Genomic DNA, 21,445 nt, shown 5'->3' with positions numbered 1-21,445 from the left:
GACAGTTTGAGTCCTCTTTGTCCGAGACCGAGACAAAACCGAGTAAAAATGCGGTCGATTCCGAGACAAGACCGAGACCTTCAAAATGTGACCAAGACCAGTCTCGAGTACTTCCACACTGGCTCAGTCAGGTTAGGCAAGGGCCCAACTCTAACAGTGACAGGTACATGTAGAAACCTGACATCATAATTTTCCTGAAACATTGAAATAATGTAACTTTGCCTATATTTGGACTGCCTCACACAGTGAAACCTTTTGAGTGAAATAGAAAAGACCAACCACCCTATCCATTACTCCTGCTAGGTTGAGACAAACCCATAAGATTACCTATGGAATGCTTACTGGTTGACGTATGACATACAGACCTTCATTGATAAAACAAAGCATCCGTTGCTAGATTATTAAGAATCAGTTGTTTGATTTACATGCAGTATGATTCAGACTGTGGTCCGCTGTTGTGAGAAGCCTTGGGCACACTTCCCTGTCATCAAGTTCCTCTGAACCAGCTTGTCTGGTTCGGTCACATTAAAATCATCAGGAGAGAGAGAGAGTCACAGATAGACAGAGTGTGTCAGAGACAGAGATAGTTAGATACAGTGAGACAAGGGGGGATGGGTTTTTGTGCTTTTTATTTTTTACCTACACTCCAGAGTCATGTGACACCAAACCCTCCAAGGGCACCATAACTCAGAAATCATTCAGCAGAAACTCTGAGAGCACTGCATCACCACCCTGACACCTGCCTGGGAGTTCTGTCATCTCCACCTTGCTCCACCTGGTCCCCTCCCTGCTCACCCTCACTCCCACCCTCACCCAACCCACTCCCACCCTCTCACCCTCAACCCTACACAATGGTAAATGGACTGCATTTATATAGCGCTTTTCTACCTTAGCGGCACTCAAAGCGCTTTACAATGTTTGCCTCTCATTCACCCATTCATACTCTCACTCACACATACCGACGGCAGCGAGCTACCATGCAAGGCGCCGGCCTGCCAATCGGGAGCAACTTGGGGTTCAGAGTCTTGCTCAAGGATACTTCGGCACATGACCTAGGAGGAGTCGGGGATCGAACCGCCAACCTTGCGATTAACAGACAACCCTCTCTACCCCCTGAGCCACAGCCGCACCCTCTATCCCACCCTCACCCCCACTCCCGCCCCCACCCTCTTCCCCACCCCTACCCCTACACCCACCCTCATCCCCACACCCACCCTCAAGCCCCGACCCTCTCTCCCATCCTCACCCCCACCCTTACACCCGCCCTCTATCCCACCCTCACCCCCACCCACAGCTAAGATGGAGCAGGGACACAGGCACAGGACAAAACCCAGGCTGAAACAGGAGACCAAGTGATCTCCTCAGGAATGAGGCCTATTGTCTCTGATGCCTGAGGGGAAGGCCCCCCACACCTTGAGGGTGAGGGGGGTGTTCACCTGAGACCACACTGCTCCTTAAACCCTACACATAATCCAACCCTAGTGGGAACTACACCTGCATTCTCATTCCCACGGAAAAATCACCTTCCCAGATCTCTCCCTCCTGGTGATGGGGAGCTGAAGCCGCTGAAGTTGTCATCACAAAAAGAACTAAGAACTATGCAATGTGTCCAGTTTGTTTAAACTGTTTATTAAGTCCAACAACAAGGTCTTTGTCAGGCCTTCACCTGATTACGGATGATTTGCTGCTTACGTCAGATGTGGGTTTCAGTTACCCATACTGACAGTGGTTTACTGTAAACATGACAGATGATGTTTGGGTTTGTATGAGTGTGTATGTATATGGGGAATGTAATGATAATATCTCCTCTGGTATAAATATGTTCGCTTCCGTCACTTGACCCACAACCAGACAATAAACCCTGTGTATTCTTTTCCTGAAACCTGTTGGAGTCGCAACGACTTTTTGATGTGGCAAATGAGCGTGAGTAAGTTGTTGTCGTCCTTTTTCTGTATGACGTACAGCAACACACCCAGGAAAACCCCTCTGACACTTGACTTTGAAACTGAGGCCAGGAAAGTGGTTGAGGCTGGAACTGAGGCTGAAACCGAGGCAAGGACTGAGGCCGGGGCTGAGGCTGGAACTGAGGCCGGGAGTGAGGCTGAGACGATCTGAGGTTGGAACTGGAGCACGCATAGTTGTTTCTTCATTCATATATCAGCGTCACTCATTTTTAAGGATCCTTCAGGCATTGTCTAGAGATCCTGTCTGCTGTCGTAACAGCAGGTGTCCACGGGCTGAATCATGCTGGATCGGATGTCCAACAAGTAGATCTACTCCATGTCCTGGATCTGGCTAAACACTATGATAAACTCCTAGAGCTGTGAGTGGCTAGGCATGTTCCATGTTGACCCTGCATCTCACTTTACACACTGTGTCCTGCTTGTTGTTAGAGGGTCATTTTTTTAAACAAACACAAAAAACGAGTTAAGTCTCACTCACACACATCAAATAGAACAAGAGGCTTAAGAGAAAATCTTTTTATATTTATTCAGTATAATTTTACAGAACATTGTCATATTCACATCTCATCCATCAGGTAGAGCCGTAGGTGGGGACAGAGCCCTATAGTGCAGCTCCCTTCCCCTACACCCTGCATCATCACCGGCCAATTACAGCACAGGAGAGAGCCTGCCACATAATCAGATGACAGGAGAGAGCCAGCGAGCCAATTAAAGATGTCTACCAGCCAGTTGGATGAAAGGAAATAGCCAATTGAAGCTCGGGAGAGACTAAACCAGCAAATCAGTGCCTGCCACAATCCAAAAGGTCCCGGCTCTGGACCAGAGAAATTAAATCACTGCAAAATCTATTCCCAAACAGGGGAAAACAACTCACAACCGAACCTAAAATAAAGTAAATACTATACAATCGTACAAACATGACATATTAGAAAACTATACACGCTTTAATGTGCTTGACAGAACTGTGCATCATAAATAATTTCCATCTCAGGGGAATATAAAGATTCTTCATCCAGGGCCGATCACTGCTGCACATCTACATTTTTGTGTGTGTGCGTGTATCAAGCTAAGGAGAACCAATTGTAGAGACAGGCTTGAGAAGGGGGCTCTACCAATCAAGGGGCTGGAATCAAGGGGCTGGAATACTGGTGTAAAGCCCCCCCCCCATCTCTGTTATGCATCCTTCCTTCCCATACACATATTACTGTCACCTATCCAACCATTTTAGATTCGTAATTTCATCTAGGAAGGATGGATAGATTGAAGTCTGTATGGAGGTATCTGAGACATTACTGCAGCAGAACATGTGACAAGGTAGAACCTGGGAGACCACACATCACCACCAGGGCACACCTTCCATGTCACATACACTATAACATTTCATTTCTTACGTGTATATATAATATACAGAACACTCCCATTTCAGTTGTACATTGCCGGCGAATGTAACCCCCCCCCCCCACCCCACAAACAACAAGGCAGGAAAATAAGGTCATGATCTACAAGGTCATGATGAGATGACAATAATATACCTATAAATCCACTGAGTGCTTCTTTTCAGTTCTAGGGTCGCACCCCTGTAGCCCTGGGACAGGGCCCTGTTCCCGTTCTCAGGCTGTGCGTCCTCCTCTAAGGGGGGGTGGGGGGGGCTGTACTTCTTCAGAATGAGCAGTAGCACCAGTCTATCCACACTGTTCGGCTCTACCACTTTCGAATGCAACTTACCACTCCACTGCCGTTTTGACACGCTGCTCCCTCAATCCATCTCTCCGTCTCCTCTCCTCGTTCGCTTTCTGTCTGACGAGAAACTAGTCTTTCTAAAGGATCAACACGAATCCCCAGGCCGTGACGAGTGTCTCTCGCCCAGGAGAACTTAAGTGGAGACGTTGTAGGGATATTTTCAGTAAGAGTGATTTTTCACATCGCGAGGTCTCAAAGCCATTTAGCGGCAGGTTAATCATGAGATGTGTACACTTCCTGTATGTTTTCTGAATGACCTGTGTGGGCGTGGCCTTTAAGCTGCTCCAGTGCCTCAAGTCCTCGGAGACAGGAATGAGTAAGTAGACCATCAGCACTCTACTGAACTCATGTTTATATATGATGCTGTTGTTGTTGTTTATCTGAAAGCCTGAAGAGGTAGTTTCACATTTAAAATGGGATATGGTGGGTGATCCAAGTCAATTTGTTAGAGAAATGATAATCCTCAGTTTATAATAATAATAATAATAGCAACAACAACAACATAATACAGGAGATTAAGGAGAAAGCAAAACAACCACTTCCATGTGTGTCCACTAGGGGCAAGCCACAGTCCACACAGATGCTCTATGCCGGGTTGAGGAGTTTTCACACGGCAAGGACACTGATCCAAGCCCTTTCCAGTCTCTCTCTTTCTCCCCCTCCCTCTTAGTTCCTCCCTCGCTACCAGTCTCTCCCTCTGGGAGGGGTGGGGGTAGGGGGCCGGCCTTGGGAAAGGAGGGCTGGGGAGAAGCCACAAGGGCAAGTACAATGAGAGGGGGAGATGGGGAGCGAGGCGGGGTCGTCAGTTCTATCCAGCGGGGTTAGGGTCAGGAGAGATCGACCCCATGTGTTAGGGTCAGGAGGGTTGAGAGGAGGGGTGGAGGGTTAGGGTCGGCGGATACGGGAGGGATAGGGGAGTTGGGGTAGGAGAGGTGAGGGAGGGTTAGAGTAGAATGTGCGTGGGGAGGGTAAGGGTTAAAGCTGGAAGCCCTCCATGGGCCCCTCTTGCTGCTGGAAGAGGAACTGGGCCTGGTTCTGGTCCACCTGGGGGGCCAGGCTGGTATCCTCCTCCTCCACCCCAAAGTAGTGCTCGATCAGGTCGAAGGCCTTCTGGTAGATCTCCTGGTTCTCGTGGCTCTGCAGGAACTCTATCTTATCCAGGCCTGGAGGGAGAGTGGATGGCGGAAAGCCACGCACAGTTAAGATACATTTACATTTAGCAGACGCTCTTATCCAGAGCAACTTACAGTAAGTACAGGGACATTCCCCCGAGGCAAGTAGGGTGAAGTGCCTTGCCCAAGGACACAACGTCATTTTGCACGGCCGGGAATCGAACCAGCAACCTTCTGATTAATAGCCCAATTCCCTAACCGCTCAGCAATCTGACTCCCTAACTACTGCACTATTAGAGATCAACTCTTTTACAAACACATAGACTGCCCTCTAGAGGCAAAGATAGAGCTCAACGTTTATGAGTCAAAGTGTATGAGATTTTTGTGTGTGTGGGTTTATATATGAGTGAGTGCCTGCCTGCATGCGTGAGTGTGTGTTTGTGTGCAAAAGAATGTGTGTGTGTGTGTCTCACCGTAGGCCTCCTCGATGAGGGCGCAGTAGGGGTTGATGCCGGAGCCGTTCTGCTTGGCCTCCTGCTCGCCCAGCCTCAGGATGTTCTCCAGGCCGTTCAGGGACACCTGCACGATCTTGGAGTCCATCACCGTCAGCAGGTCACACATGGGCTTGATGGTGTTCAGGGACACCAGGTACCTGGGGGCGGACACGGAGGGAAGAGGAAGGGGGACATGGGGAGGAGGAGGAGGGAAGAGGAAGGGGGACATGGGGAGGAGGAGGAGGGGAGAGGAAGGGGGACATGGGGAGGAGGAGGAGGGGAGAGGAAGGGGGACATGGGGAGGAGGAGGAGGGGAGAGGAAGGGGGACATGGGGAGGAGGAGGAGGGGAGAGGAAGGGGGACATGGGGAGGAGGAGGAGGGGAGAGGAAGGGGGACATGGGGAGGAGGAGGAGGGGAGAGGAAGGGGGACATGGGGAGGAGGAGGAGGGGAGAGGAAGGGGGACATGGGGAGGAGGAGGGGAGAGGAAGGGGGACATGGGGAGGAGGAGGAGGGGAGAGGAAGGGGGACATGGGGAGGAGGAGGAGGGGAGAGGAAGGGGGACATGGGGAGGAGGAGGAGGGGAGAGGAAGGGGGACATGGGGAGGAGGAGGAGGGGAGAGGAAGGGGGACATGGGGAGGAGGAGGAGGGGAGAGGAAGGGGGACATGGGGAGGAGGAGGAGGGGAGAGGAAGGGGGACATGGGGAGGAGGAGGAGGGGAGAGGAAGGGGGACATGGGGAGGAGGAGGAGGGGAGAGGAAGGGGGACATGGGGAGGAGGAGGAGGGGAGAGGAAGGGGGACATGGGGAGGAGGAGGAGGGGAGAGGAAGGGGGACATGGGGAGGAGGAGGAGGGGAGAGGAAGGGGGACATGGGGAGGAGGAGGAGGGGAGAGACATGGGGACATGGGGAGGAGGAGGAGGGGAGAGGAAGGGGGACATGGGGAGGAGGGGAGAGGAAGGGGGACATGGGGAGGAGGAGGGGAGAGGAAGGGGGACATGGGGAGGAGGAGGAGGGGAGAGGAAGGGGGACATGGGGAGGAGGAGGAGGGGAGAGGAAGGGGGACATGGGGAGGAGGAGGAGGGGAGAGGAAGGGGGACATGGGGAGGAGGAGGGGAGAGGAAGGGGGACATGGGGAGGAGGAGGAGGGGAGAGGAAGGGGGACATGGGGAGGAGGAGGAGGGGAGAGGAAGGGGGACATGGGGAGGAGGAGGAGGGGAGAGGAAGGGGGACATGGGGAGGAGGAGGGGAGAGGAAGGGGGACATGGGGAGGAGGAGGAGGGGAGAGGAAGGGGGACATGGGGAGAGGGGGGGGGAGAGACAAGAATATTTAAAGCACAAGGACAAGAAACACTAAAAAACTAGAGAGGGTACAATTTCTGGGGAAATTGTAGGGTGTGCTTGCTTTCGTCGGTTGCACAGGGGTCCGTTTTTGAATGACATTTTTACAACTGATATTTCTTTATATTTTATATAAAAATGCATACTTATTATTTATAAAGATTACATAGATTTAAAAGCTTTTTTTTTTTGCTGCTCATTTACAACTGAAAATACGAGTGAAGTGTAGAATGAAATAGATGTCTTCTCATTTCCCCTGCAAGAGGCAGCCTCATCGTTGAATCAAAACGAATACATTTGGCAGACCGGTGTAAAAATTGACCTAATCTCTATGACTTAAACGTCATTTTAAGTTTTTCCCTTCTCGTGATATTTTCAGGCATTTAGCCTACTCATTGCATTCATTCATTAATAAAGAACCCCCTTTGAAGATTATTCTACGACGTTACCCGGCAGTAGAAGATGGAATCGCGATTCAAACAGTACCATCTGCTAACTGAAAATATGCCCCCCAAAACGTAAATAAGCTTGACATTTATTTAGTGGAAAATCGCTCATTCATAAAAAGCTCACTGGTAGCGATCATTGTCAGTAACAACGCAAAATGCGATATAGCCCTGTGTGGAGAAGCTGCCCCGGTAAATTGTACTACTACAGTACAGTACAGTAGACTACTGCTGTGTTCGTCTTGGTAGCGATTGCGTTGGTTGAATTGGATTTAACGTTCCGTTGTACGGTTTAGGCTGAAATTAATTATTTTCATGAACAGATTGACAACGTTTAGGCTGTGGCAATGAAATTCAGATTAGTAGTTAGATAGACTTTTGATTTAAGTAAGGGGAGTGCCGAACATGTTCTGTCGCCATTTGACTTCCTAAACAGCTGTGTACTGTAGATGTTTTTGTAGTGTGTCTCGCATAAGCTACAGCGTTGCAGTGAACTACACTGGTTTGAAACCACAGGTAATGGTAATTTCACCAACAAATCGTTTACTTGTAATCTAATGTCAGAATAAATCCTACAACGAAAATGTATATGTGAGGAATGTTTATTTTAACGATTGAAAACAGATACATCATAGACCACTGTAGTATGTGTTGCCCGGGCAACACAGGCTAATGTCATGATGCTAATATTTCAGTGAAATAGTAGACTACCGTTTCCGAAAGTAGATGTGGGCTTACTTCCTTAATAATATCAGCTAATATTGTACATTACACATCACAATTGTGTGTCATATCACAAAGTAAAATGAGTAAATAGTTATCACCCTGGCCTCTTTGCTTGTGGCGTTTCTGAAGCTGCCTTGCAGTAAAGCTATAGTTAGCCTAGCTATCCCCCAAGTTAACAGATGCGAAACGAATGTTCTGCCAAAGGTAGTCACGCGTGTTTTCGTGACGTTAGTGACGTAAGTAACGTCAGTGACGGTGGCTAGCAAATTAGCCACCGTTAGCTTCACTTTTCGCCACAAAAACTTCACTTCAGCCTAAATGCAACGGAACGTAAATTCCAATAGAAGCAACTCAATCGCTACCAAGACGAAACTTTTGACACCTACGTTGTCTATGTAGGACAAATATTGACAGAGTTTTAGGGGGACAAAAAGAAATAAAAATAATATATATGTGAGAGAACAAAGGTTGTGCTCTCGCCGAAGGCTTGAGCACACCCAATAATATATATGTGAGAGAACAAAGGTTGTGCCCTTGCCGAAGGCAAAGCACACCCAATAACAGCTGTGGTCTCCCTGCTGGCTGTCTGAGGAACAGCAGTATAGCTGTATACCAGGATATTACATTTACATTTTACATTTAGTCATTTAGCAGACGCTCTTATCCAGAGCGACTTACAGTAAGTACAGGGACATTCTCCCTGAGGCAAGTAGGGTGAAGTGCCTTTCCCAAGGACACAATGTCATTTGGCACGGACGGGAATCGAACCAACAACCTTCTGATTAATAGCCCGACTCCCTAACCGCTCAGCCATCTGACCCTGAGATCTGCAGAGCAGCGTCTGGGCCAGCAGTATCCATCTGCTCTTGCAGTACCTGATCTGGTCAGGCGTGCCTCCAGACGTGGCGTTGGTGATGGCCCACGCCGCCTCCTTCCTGGTCCTAAACTCCGCCTTCTGCAGGATCTCGATCAGGACCGGGAAGATGTTGGCGTCGATCACCGTCTGTTAGACAAAGACACAGGTAATGGTGAGGTCACACACACACCCACACAGGTAATGGTGAGGTCACACACACACCCACACAGGTAATGGTGAGGTCACACACACACCCACACAGGTAATGGTGAGGTCACACACACACACACACAGGTAATGGTGATGTCGCACACACACAGGTAATGGTGAGGTCACACACACACAGGTAATGGTGAGGTCACACACACACAGGTAATGGTGAGGTCACACACACAGCAGTACCTGGATCTGGGCTCGGTTCCCTGCAGTGATATTGGACACGGTCCAGCAGGCCTCCTTCTTGATGGACTCTTTAGGACTGCTGAGGAGGTGTAGCAGACAGGGCAGCGCCGAGCAGTTCAGGATCACCTGACACACACACCCACACACACACACACAGGTTTACACATGCAGCCACGGCAGGAAGATTAATTGAGATGGGGGGGGTGGGGGGGGTGAGAGGCTCTAGCCTACCTGGGTCTGGATGTCATCTCCAGTCACTATGTTGCCCACAGCACGCAGAGCAGGTGAGACCACTTTATAGTCACTGTGCCTGTGTAACACACACACACACACACATTAGAAAGAGGATATCAGAATGTACGGAGCCCCATGTTGTCTTGGTTATGTATGTCAGTGATATCAGCAGGGTGTGTTCCATGACAGACATGCGCGTTTGCTTTGAGGTGCATGCATCCTACATGAGGTCTGTTTGTGCTAGTTAAAGTGATTGGGATGTCCACTCCTGAGTGCATTTGTTTTGAGGCCGCTGCGCGTGCCTGCCGGGCCGTGCCTCTTACATGAGCAGCTCCACCAGCCTGCGACAGACGCCGGAGTCGATGACGGTCTGGATCTTGTCGTTGGGGCCGTCGGACAGATAGGAGAGGGCCCAGCAGGCATCGGCCAGCACGTCTGGATCGCTGCTGAACAGCAGCCTGGACAGGACGGTCAGGCAGGGGGAAACCTGGGGGGGGCGGAGAGGGAGAAAACACAGAATGTAAACAGAGGGGTGGGGACGGCCGCTGGTGAGCGGACGGGGGCGATGGGTTGGTGGGGGTCCCGGGGTCACGGCTGGACCGACCTTAGAGAAGTCTGGGGGCGGGTTCTTCCCTCTGCACAGGTTGGACAGCGCCCACACGGCGTTCCGAGTTGTCGTGAGGCGATTGGATTTGGCGAGTAGTCTGTGGGGGTGCGGGGAGGGTAGGGGTGGAGGGGGGCAGTAGAATTATTACTCAGAGTGCAAACACAAATCCTACGGACAGACAATGTCGATTGGTAACCGTTAAACTAAGCTCATGCCCTGACACTGTTAATACCCACTGTTGTAGAGATGGCAGGATGCCACAGTTGAGCACGTAGTCTCTGCACTCGGCGTTGTCCCCCGCAATGTTCCCCAGAGCCCACACAGCCTGTCGAGAACACACACACAGCTCAGCCAAAGCAGGACTGGGGTGACGGTTGGCTTCAGGGTGGGGGGTTTGGCGTCGTGGAGAGGCCCTCAGTGACGTGCTGCTCACCTGCTCCTGGACGTCCTCGTAGTCGGAGTTGAGGAGCTCGATGAAGATGGGCACAGCCCCTGTCTCGATCACCACCTTGGTGTGCAGGAAGGTGCCGGAGGCGATGTTGGTCAGGGCCCATGCTGCCTCAAACTGGGACAGACACACACATACACATATGAGCAAAGGGCTTCGTAGATGACTGATAGACAGAACGGTAAACACAGTCACGTGAGTGGTTGCAAACTTTTCCATCTAAATAATAATTATAAATAATATAATTTCCCTGTAATTATAGTTTCCCTCTAAATAGTAATATAAGTTCATGAATCTAATCAATACCTTATTCAAAGCCTTCTGAGATGTATCTGAGGCTGACTCCACTGTGCAGTTCTACCAGTGGTGTTCTCGTGTTCTACCAGCTAAATGTTCTCGTGTTCTACCAGCTAAATGTTCTCGTGTTCTACCAGCTGTATGTTGTATTCTACCAGCTAAATGTTCTCATATTCTACCAGCTAAATGTTCTTGTGTTCTACCTGAGCTGTATGTTGTGTTCTACCAGCTAAATGTTCTCATGTTCTACCAGCTAAATGTTCTTGTGTTCTACCAGCTGTATCCTCTCACCTGCAGGGTGCAGTTCTCACTCCTCTTCAGAAACTCCACAAACTTGGTGACCACACCAGGTGTGGCTATGACCTCATCAATGGGAGGGTTGGGCTCTGGACAGAGGCAGGAGCGTGATTAATCAATGAATTCATCAACCAAGGCATTCAGCGGTCAGTGAGTCAGGGTCATCATTAGTAAGCTTACAGAAGCATACCTTTGGACAGTAGTTTCCTAAATTTTTGCGTGGCGACAAGCTGTTGATCTGGATCCTCTGAGAACATCATCTGAATCATGTCTGGGGTGATCACACCCTCCTGTAAAAACACCAAACACAAAGAACACAACTGAATGAGATGACACAATGACAATGCGCACACACCAATTAGGGGCTGACAGAGAGACAGGTAGGGGCTGAGTGTGAGACAGGTATGGGCTTAGAGTGAGATAGTTAGGGGTTGAGAGACAGGTAGGGGCTGAGAGTGAGACATTAGGGGCTGAGAGTGAGACCAGTTTGGGCTGAGAGTGAGACGGGTAGGGGTTTAGAGACCGGTAGGGGCTGAGAGTGAGACTTATAGGGGCTGACAGTGAGACACGTAGGGGTTGACAGTCAGACAGGTATAGGCTCAGACTTACACCTGAGACTGGTACAGTTGAGCTGACATCTGGATCCTGGATGGGACATTCCAACATCGACTCCTCGCCCGCAGGCACACACACATTCCTCCTTTTAAATAACTGTAGGAAAAAACAAAAGATCACAATGACTATGATAAAACCTGCTCCAAACCCAGGGTTACATCCCTCATTGGGTCACTTATACTGCTTAATATTCTTCTTAAGTGATGTCCAATTTTGGGTTAGTATAGCTATATGAGGATAGCACAGGGCACTCTAGACGAGTGTGTGGGCATATAGCACAGTCGTCAGAAAGGACCAGGTGTAGAAACAACAAGCTACACCACCTGCTCCTCTCGCTTCTGTTTGCGGAGCTGAATGCCCTCTTCCTCCCTTCTCCGGCGCATCTCCTGCGGGTTAAGGGCTTTGTTCTTGTAGCTCTTCATCCTACAGTTATCCTTCCCTGGGCTCGCCATGGCGTCTAAGAGAAAAGACAGCCAGATATAATCAAGACCACCGTGAGACGAGAAACGTACAATAGTTTTAGTTACAGAGACAGCTGTCAACACAGTGGAAACCGGTCAGACCACATGAGCTGGCTCATAGATATTACCAGCGGTTAGCATCTACTAGCTAGCTAGGGCCTAGTCTAGCTTGGTGGGAGCTTGCGTAGCTAGCGCCATCTAGTAGCTTACGACGTAGCAAGCTAGCCTACATAACTTAGCCAGCTTGTGCTAGTTAGCTAACGCTAGCTAACGACGTTTAGACTAATCACGCCTGCAAAGACCGGTTGTTTGATGTATAAACACAAATCTGTATAGAACCGATATATAAAATAACATTACGATAGGTAATCCAGCAACGTTTACATCAAGCAAATTAATCAATCCCATAAAGATATTTTTTTCTGAGAAGCTATCCTGTTAGCCTAGGTAACCCTTTTCAACACAACACACCCCTCTGCATTGCCGTCCGGCTTTTTCATGCCAAGCAAGCAATCACAACATGCAGTCAAATGACCTGTTGTGTAGGAGTAGCAGCAAGTAAGTACAGTGTGCAGATCACATCACTCTTACCCATTTAAGATGACAAATCTCAGGGAAATGTATATGTTTAGATATTCTTCTTTGACACAAGCTCCCCCTGTACTACAGCTGAGAGCAATATGGCGCCCTGTGTCGGTCGCTTATTTCCCAGTAACCCCCTCAACAACCACTGACGTCAAATCCGTCAGCTGGCACTGAAAGCGTACTCGTCTGCGATCACCGGGTAATCTTGCAAGGCACCCGGATTCAGTGTATATCAAATTAAATAATTATCTACGTATAACTTTGGCAGTAATGTATGCAAATATACGTGTACTTTATAATTCCCTAAAGGTAGTTAGAATAAGAATGTAATAATTTTGTATTTACACTTTAAAGCGATAACCCGTCTGTGACTACAGGACTATGTCCATGTCGGTTACAACAAAACGAGTAATACCACTAACAAGGCATGTAGCTGTGTGAGCTAGTTTGTTGTCTGTGAATGAAAAGTGAAAGGCATTGCCTATCGTTGTAAACTACTGCCGAAGGAACAGGCAACGGGCACGTACATGGTTTAACATTCGCTATATGCTTCGACTCAGTTCAGTCTTCAGTGTGTTCCCAGAGGAGGAATGTTGGTGTGTGAAATTTGTGGCCAGCAGGTTATCTTGGAAGAGGACATGAGAACCCATATCCTGCTCACACACATAGAGAACAAGATAACCTGTCCTTTCTGTTGCCTCTCCGGCGTCTCTTATGATGAACTCAAATTCCACATCAACACGGCGCATCCTGAGAGTCAAGACCAAGGATCTGCTGATGCAGCAGGAACAGCTCACATACTCGGCAGCGTGTCCAACTACAGTCCCACCAAAACGGTTCGTCAAGCCAAGGGTCAGTCTGAGCGTTGTGAAGGGGCTGCTGCAGCTAAAGCTAGCATATATGACACCACCATCGAGCATACATCCACGTCTCTAGGAACTACCTCTGCTAACATAGGCACTGCACCTGTTGTCGGAACGAGACCCACGCCAGAAGTCTCTCCAGTAATGGCTTCAAGCCAGACTCCATGCTGTCTGACGAGACAACCCCTAACCAAGACTCTTGATCCCCAATCGAAGACTTCTAAGCCCCTAACCAAGATTCCCAATCCCCAAGCCAAGACTCCTATCCTGCTAGCTAAGAATCCTGACTGCAAATGGTCAAGCCACTGTGAGGTAGAAGGGGAAGGGGGAACCAGAGAAGAGCACAGCAAGGCAAAACAGAAGCGCCTCGCCTCGCCTAGCAAAGGTGGAGTGAACGTATTGACGTTTGATAGGCCTAACTGGTAAATGGATACATGCTTTGGTCTGTCTCCTCCTCAACCGTATGAATCTGGGCCTGTTTGTTTTGTGTTTTAGGCAAGCAGTTTCCATGTCCTATTTGTTCCCTGGTCTGCAGTGACTGCTCCATCCTACAGGAACATGTGGAGTTGCACCTGCAGGAACCAAGTGCAGAAGGTGCTGTAACCGTTGACCAGCCCTGTACAGTACAAGCACTCGATGGTACAGCCTGTACAGCAGGCCTGATACCATAGACATGCACTGGCCGTAGTCTGGGGGAGAATAACCTTAAGATGACTGTACTGTCTCTGCCTGCAGTGGTCACCCAGGGAGCGGCGTCTTCATCATCATCACCAGACAAGGAGTCACCATCATCCAGTAACAGAGGTTCATCCTACTCTTCCTTTTCCACTTTTTCACTGTCCTCCTCTTCTTTTTCTCTCCATCCCTTTCCTCCTGTTTGTTTAACCCTTGTGTTATCTTCATTGCGATGGTTAAAAGAAAATTATTTTTATTTGTTTTTGTATTGGGTAAAATTGGGTAAACACAACGATGGTTCGTTATGAACCTTTGGGTCATGTGACCCGAAGGCAGCACGAGGGTTAATGAGCAACTGTATGACTTGGCCAAACTCACTCCTCAAGTATACAGACCACCCACACCAGCAGAATATCTAGCTTTTTGTTGGCGTAGCTGGTAGTGGTCGCGCTTGCGGAATTGGGGGTGCCGAGTTCGAGCACAGTGACGGGTGGTTGGGACGTGCGTGCACTGCCGACGAAGCTTGCGCAATCACGTCTGTTGCACGTGCTGGTTTGGGCGTACAAGCAGAACATCCAAATTAGAACCGTCATATTGTGTCTCCATGCTTCCCCAGGGGAGGGCAAATGTATTCACGATGAACCTCTGTGTTTGGGCCCGCGTCCAGGTGGAGGCCGGCTGGAGTGTCCTCTGTGTTCTCTGGTGTGTGAGGACAGCTCCTCACTACAGGAGCATGTGGATCTGCACCTGGAGTACAACGCTGACACAGCCATAGACACCTCTACAGGTACACACACCTTTCCATTTACATTTATGCATTTAGCAGACGCTTTTATCCAAAGCGACTTCCAAGAGAGAGTTTTACAAAAATAGGTCACTGATCATAACAACGAGATAGCCCCAAACATTGCGGGTAGCCAAAGTCCCAAAGGGAAGACCAATAAGAGCATGTAGTTAGAGAAGTTACAATTAAACAGCAAGAACCTCAAAAGTGCAAGAGTGTACCTGTGGAAAAAGCAAGCAACAATATTATATTTCACAGCAATAATTTAATAATAATAATTTTAAGACACTTACAACAAACCAACAAGAGCAACAAGTCTCTCAATAAGAGTCATTTTGATCCTGGGGGAAACTACCATCAGGTCCAGCCGATCATTCCTAAGTGCCGTTGTACTCCCGGAACAAGTGCGTCTTGAGCCTTTTCTTGAAGGTGGGGAGACAGTCAGTGTCCCTGATGGAGGTGATTCCACCATTGGGGGGCCAGACAGGAGAAGAGCTTGTGTTGGGACCGGGCACTCTTGAGCGGTGGGACCACCAGACGGTTGTCGGAAGAAGACCGTAGGTGGCGGGTGGGGGTGTAAGGCTGGAGGAGAGACTTGATGTAGTCGGGTGCAGTCCCGTTCACCGCTCGTAAGGACAGTACCAGAGTCTTGAATCTGATACGGGCCGTGATGGGAAGCCAGTGGAGGGAGATGAGGAGCGGGGTAATATGGGAGCGTCTGGGTAGATTGAAGACCAGACGGGCTGACGCATTCTGAATCCTCTGGAGAGGGGGGGTTGCGCATGCTGGGAGACCGGCGAGCAGCGAGTTGCAGTAGTCCAACTTGGAGAGGACAAGTGCTTGGACTAGCAGCTGGGTGGAATCCTCAGACAGGTATCTCCTGATCTTCCGAATGTTGTAGAGGGTGAATCTACATGACAGGGAGACCGCAGCAATGTGGGCTGTGAGGGAGACCTCGTCATCCATGGTCACCCCGAGGTTCCTGGCAGAGGATGAAGGAGTCACCGTCGCCGATCCCAGGGTGATTGAGAGATCGTGGGAGATGGTTTGGCCGGGATGATGAGGAGTTCTGTTTTGGCTAGGTTCAGCTGGAGGTTGTGCTTGGTCATCCAGGCGGAGATAGCAGCTTAGTTATTAGGGGTGGGGGGGGGGGGGAGTCAGGTGGCTGAGCGGTGAGGGAGTCGGGCTAGTAATCTGAAGGTTGCCGGTTCGATTCCCCGGCCGTGCAAAATGACGTTGTGTCATTGGGCAAGGCACTTCACCCTACTTGCTTCGGGGGGAATGTCCCTGTACTTACTGTAAGTCGCTCTGGATAAGAGCGTCTGCTAAATGACTAAATGTAAATGTAATGTAATGTAATTGATTCACATACAGTCAGGTCCATAAATATTAGGACATCGACACCATTTTCATCATTTTGGCTCTGTATACCACCAAAATGGATTTGAAATGAAACAATCAAGATGTGCTTTAAGTGCAGACTTTCAGCTTTAATTTCAGGGTATTTACATCCAAATCAGGTGAACGGTGTAGGAATTACAACACATTTGATATGTGGCCCCCCCCTTTTTAAGGGACCAAAAGTAATTGGACAATTGGCTGCTCAGCTGTTCCATGGCCAGGTGTATGTTATTCCCTCATAAAGGGAGTTCGTTATTTCATTGACAAGGAGCAGATAAAAGGTCTAGAGTTCATTTCAAGTATGGTATTTGTGTTTGGAATCTGTTGCTGTCAACTCTCAATATGAAGTCCAAAGAGCTGTCACCATCAGTGAAGCAAGCCATCGTTAGGCTGAAAAATCAAAACAAACCTATCAGAGAGATAGCAAAAACATTAGGTGTGGCCAAATCAACTGTTTGGTACATTCTTAACCCTTGTGTTATCTTCGGGTCGTTCTGACCCATCAGTCATTGTGACCCACCGTCGTATTGCGACAACTTTACCGCATACAAAAACAAAGTGAAGCATTTTCTTTTAACCGTTGGGCTGTCTCAGACCCCCCACATTGCGAAGGTTAAAAGAAAATTATTTTTATTTGTTTTTGTATTGAGTAAAATTGGGTAAACACAACGATGGTTCGTTATGAACCTTTGGGTCATGTGACCCGAAGGCAGCACGAGGGTTAAAAAGAAAGAACGCACTGGTGAGCTCAGCAACACCAAAAGACCCGGAAGACCACGGAAAACAACTGTGGTGGATGACAGAAGAATTCTTTCCCTGGTGAAGAAAAACCCCTTCACAACAGTTGGCCAGATCAAGAACACTCTCCAGGAGGTAGGCGTATCTGTGTCAAAGTCAACAATTAAGAGAAGACTTCACCAGAGTAAATACAGAGGGTTCACCACAAGATGTAAACCATTGGTGAGTCTCAAAAACAGGAAGACCAGATTAGAGTTTGCCAAAAAACATCTAAAAGACCCTGTACAGTTCTGGAACAACATCCTATGGACAGATGAGACCAAGATCAACTTGTACCAGAATGATGGGAAGAGAAGAGTATGGAGAAGGGAAGGAACTGCTCATGATCCAAAGCATACCACCTCATCAGTGAAGCATGGTGTTATGGCGTGGGCATGTATGGCTGCCAATGGAACTGGTTCCCTTGTATTTATCGATGATGTGACTTCTGACAAAAGCAGTAGGATGAATTCTGAAGTGTTTCTGGCAATATTATCTGCTCAGATTCAGCCAAATGCTTCAGAACTCATAGGACGGCGCTTCACAGTGCAGATGGACAATGACCCGAAGCATACTGCGAAAGCAACCAAAGAGTTTTTTAAGGCAAAGAAGTGGAATGTTCTGCAATGGCCAAGTCAATAACCTGACCTAAATCCAATTGAGCATGCATTTCACTTGCTAAAGACAAAACTGAAGGGAAAATTCCCCAAGAACAAGCAGGAACTGAAGACAGTTGCAGTAGAGGCCTGGCAGAGCATCACCAGGGACGAAACCCAGCGTCTGGTGATGTCTATGGGTTCCAGACTTCAGGCTGTCATTGACTGCAAAGGATTTGCAACCAAGTATTAAAAGTGACAATTAGATTTATGATTGTTAGTTTGTCCAATTATTTTTGGTCCCTTAAAAAGGGGGGGGGGGCACATATAAAATGTGTTGTAATTCCTACACCGTTCACCTGATTTGGATGTAAATACCCTGAAATTAAAGCTGAAAGTCTGCACTTAAAGCACATCTTGATTGTTTCATTTCAAATCCATTGTGGTGGTATACAGAGCCAAAATGATGAAAATTGTGTCAATGTCCAAATATTTATGGGCCTGACTGTATGAATCGCGTCTTCTAGCGATTCACATCGATTCACAAATCTAAAAAATCGTGAATCGATTTTTAATCGAATCGTGACCCCAAGGATCGATTAAAATCGTGAGGTACCAAAAGATTCCCACCCCTATTAGTTATGGTTAGGGTTAATTAGATTTAGGGTAGAGTTAGTTCATGTTAGATCATGTTAGGGTTAGTTAAGGTGTCCTGATGGTTGCAGACCTAAGGCTGGCCCGAAGGCTCCAGGAAGAGGAGGAGCAGAGGAGCCAGCAGCTGGCCAATCAGGAGGCAGACGACTTCAAGAAGCTGCAGGTTATTACTACCGATATTATCGTCCTGTAATACTGTCTACTATACCTATAGGTGTAGGTTTTCTCTGTGTACATATGTATGTTTGGGTGTGTGTGGGGGGGGAGGTTACTTATGGTCCTATAAGTAATTAGCATGTTCATACATTTTCCTCACTTTGAGGTTGGACTCTCTCCATAACCTCTGTGTGTGTGTGTGTGTGTGTATGCAGAAGCAGTTTGGGCTAGACGGCGGTGGAGGTTACCGCAGGCAGATGGAGAAGACTCTGGAGAGAGCTGTGTCTCGGGGTCAGATGGTCCCCGCTGAGTTCCACTCAAAAAAAGCACAGATGATGGAGTCTCTGTCCTCAGGACTCGATGACGGACGAACCCGAACACCGGGTCTGTGTGCAATCAATGTTCTTTGGAAATGGTCAAGTGACTTTCATCCAACCCTGCCTCCCCCCCAGATTAATCACTCCGCACAAACATCACGGTGATCTGTTCTGGCTGCGTGTACTGAGAGTTCAACCACACTAGCAGTCCCTGAGGCCTGACTGTGTTGAGCACACGCTGTCCAATAATGTCCCACAAACACAAAATATTTCAGTTGAGAAAGATTTGAGAGAAACATGTGTTTGGAGGAAACTCATCCACGTTGATTATTAGTTTTACCATGTGTGTGTTCTTACTCTACACGAGACTCCCAGGGGGATACATGGTCAGTTATTCTTCTCAGACCAGAGAGGAAGTCAGGGATCATTTAAGGATGCCGTTTCGCGACTTCCAGAACAACAACATTATTAGCCATGTCAGCTATCCTCAGTGTAGCACAATGGGAGGGGGGGTAGATTAGTGCTTTGCCCATGGGCACAATGACACCAATGGCCACGTAAAGACCAGCAACGCTCATCCAGCCAACCCAAGTGTCTTCTTACAGTGTTGAACGAAGGATTCGAACCTTTGTGTGTTTGTCTGTGTCAGGTCTGCTGGGGGCCTTGTACGCGTGGTACCAGAGGGAGGCCGGGGACTGCGTCCAGGTGTGGCTGTGTGCCGACACTGACCACTTCTGCTCCTCGGAGGGGGACAGGGGCTGGGGGTGTGGCTACAGGAACTTCCAGATGCTTCTGTCTTGTCTGAATAGAGCAGAGCCTTATGCCACCCGTATCTCAGGTGCAGACAAACACTCCTATAAGCACACTCTCTCACACACACACACACACACGGCTGGATACACACACATATACACTATATTGCCAAAAGTATTCACTCAGCTATCCAAATCATTGTATTCAGGTGCACAAAGCAAGGGCCATAAAGACATGGATGAGCGAGTTTAGTGTGGAAGAACTTGGCCTGCACAGAGTCCTGACCTCAACCCGATAGAATACCTTTGGGATGAATTAGAGCGGAGACTGTGAGCCAGGCCTTCTCGTCCAACATCTGTCTGACCTCACAAATGCACTTCTGGAAGAATGGTGAAAAGTTCCCACAATTGTGGAAAGCCTTCCTGGAAGAGTTGAAGCTGTTATAGCTGCATAGGGTGGGCTGACATATGAAATCCTATGGTTTAAGAATGGGATGTCACTCACGTTCATATGTGTGGGAAGGCAGACGAGCGAATACTTTTGGCAATATAGTGTATATGTATATATATATATATATCCTGTCTTTTACTAAGGTAAACAAACCCCTCTCTTCCTGACATATTTCTTCCTCCTCGTCAGCTAGACGGGTCAAATCCCAGCATCCCCAGGGTGCAGCGTATGATCGAGGCGGCGTGGAGGGAGGGGCTAGACCCACAGGGGGCGTCGCACTTCAACGAGCGCCTGCAGGGCACACGGGCCTGGATCGGAGCCACAGAGATCTACTCTCTGCTTACGTCACTGGGTGTCAGGTTAGAACCTTGTCCGTCCTGAGAGTGGGGTTAGAAACGAGCCTATCCTGGGGGTCACCTGTCACCCAGTCTACCTACTGTGTTCCTCATGGATGCGACACTCCTCAGTTGGCCATGTTCTCTGCTGTGTCCTGTTCTCACAGAGCCCGCATCATAGACTTCCACCAGCCCAGCGGCCCCGGGAACACACACCCCAGGCTGTTTGACTGGGTCAAGCAGTACTTCTCCAGCCCCACCAGGGGGGGTTCCAGGCTTCCCCCCCGGGTGGTGAAGACCCCCCAGCCCCCCATCTACCTGCAGCACCAAGGTAGGAGTCCTACAAGACAGAACACCATGCTCCACAGGCAAGAAACTCACCAAGACCACATTATAACAAACGTACTGTAAACAAGGATGTGGCAGAGGCCTTTGAGGATCTACTGCAATTCTGGGAGCCGAGCTGAACCCAGAATTACACAGGTGTCTGTGTGCTCTCGTGTGTTTTACACGTGTTCGTGTCTGTGTGTGTGTGTCCAAAAGGCCACAGTCGTTCCATTGTGGGCCTGGAGCAGAGGAGGAACGGTACTCTGTGTGTGCTGCTACTGGACCCAGGCTGTTCCCCCGGCGACGTGAGGAAGCTGCTGACCAGAGACGCCGGCTCCGCCCTTACCGCTGTCAGACGCCTCAGGAAATTCCCTGGCAACCTGAAGCACCAGCAGTACCAGGTGGTGGCTGCAGAGGGCGTGCTTTCTCCTGAGGAGCAGCAGGTGAGCTCAGCTGACAAACCTGGTTTTACCAGATTAGCGAAGCTGAAAGCATTTAGAATATTTAATCGGCTAATGCATTACACTGGTGTGTTTCGTTTTTCAGACCCGCATCTTAAACTCCAGAACCTTGCGTGCAGAAAGGATACCTTGAAGCTGGTGTCTCTTCTAACTATGAGGATTTATTTTCATTCTGTCTGTCTTTTAACATCAGTTGATTTTTATATTAAGGAATAAATTGTGTTTTTTAATTATTTCTTTGTGAGTCTTTCTTTTGTCCTGTTCCTAAAACC

At 48.8% G+C, this 21,445-nt stretch overlaps 2 protein-coding genes across 3 annotated transcripts; one reads left to right on the top strand and one right to left on the bottom strand.

Moving 5' to 3' along the window:
• Positions 1-2,465: 2,465 nt before the first annotated feature.
• On the bottom strand, positions 2,466-12,762 carry kpna5 (karyopherin alpha 5 (importin alpha 6)). The gene is made up of 14 exons (XM_062465078.1): positions 12,631-12,762; positions 11,902-12,035; positions 11,573-11,674; positions 11,154-11,253; positions 10,958-11,052; positions 10,355-10,486; positions 10,158-10,246; positions 9,919-10,018; positions 9,638-9,801; positions 9,312-9,390; positions 9,081-9,206; positions 8,698-8,825; positions 5,290-5,468; positions 2,466-4,867 (listed from the first exon to the last, which is right to left on the bottom strand). The coding sequence occupies exons 1-14, from the start codon at positions 12,632-12,634 to the stop codon at positions 4,680-4,682; spliced, it is 1,620 nt and encodes a 539-aa protein (XP_062321062.1). The 5' UTR covers positions 12,635-12,762; the 3' UTR covers positions 2,466-4,679.
• Positions 12,763-13,020: 258 nt separating this feature from the next.
• zufsp (zinc finger containing ubiquitin peptidase 1) lies at positions 13,021-21,406 on the top strand. Of its 2 annotated transcripts, XM_062465077.1 has the most exons (12): positions 13,021-13,697; positions 13,740-13,872; positions 13,983-14,081; positions 14,223-14,291; positions 14,830-14,949; positions 18,446-18,537; positions 18,746-18,914; positions 19,497-19,685; positions 20,244-20,409; positions 20,553-20,716; positions 20,929-21,155; positions 21,259-21,406. In XM_062465077.1, the coding sequence occupies exons 1-12, from the start codon at positions 13,215-13,217 to the stop codon at positions 21,304-21,306; spliced, it is 1,959 nt and encodes a 652-aa protein (XP_062321061.1). In that variant the 5' UTR covers positions 13,021-13,214; the 3' UTR covers positions 21,307-21,406. The 2 variants fall into 2 exon arrangements, with proteins under 2 accessions (XP_062321061.1, XP_062321060.1); XM_062465076.1 differs by having other exon boundaries at positions 13,021-13,872.
• The last annotated feature ends 39 nt before the right edge of the window (positions 21,407-21,445 follow it).

This window comes from Osmerus eperlanus, chromosome 7, assembly GCF_963692335.1.
Source record: "Osmerus eperlanus chromosome 7, fOsmEpe2.1, whole genome shotgun sequence".
Lineage (NCBI taxonomy): Eukaryota > Metazoa > Chordata > Actinopteri > Osmeriformes > Osmeridae > Osmerus > Osmerus eperlanus.
This window is presented reverse-complemented; position numbering and strand designations above follow the sequence as displayed.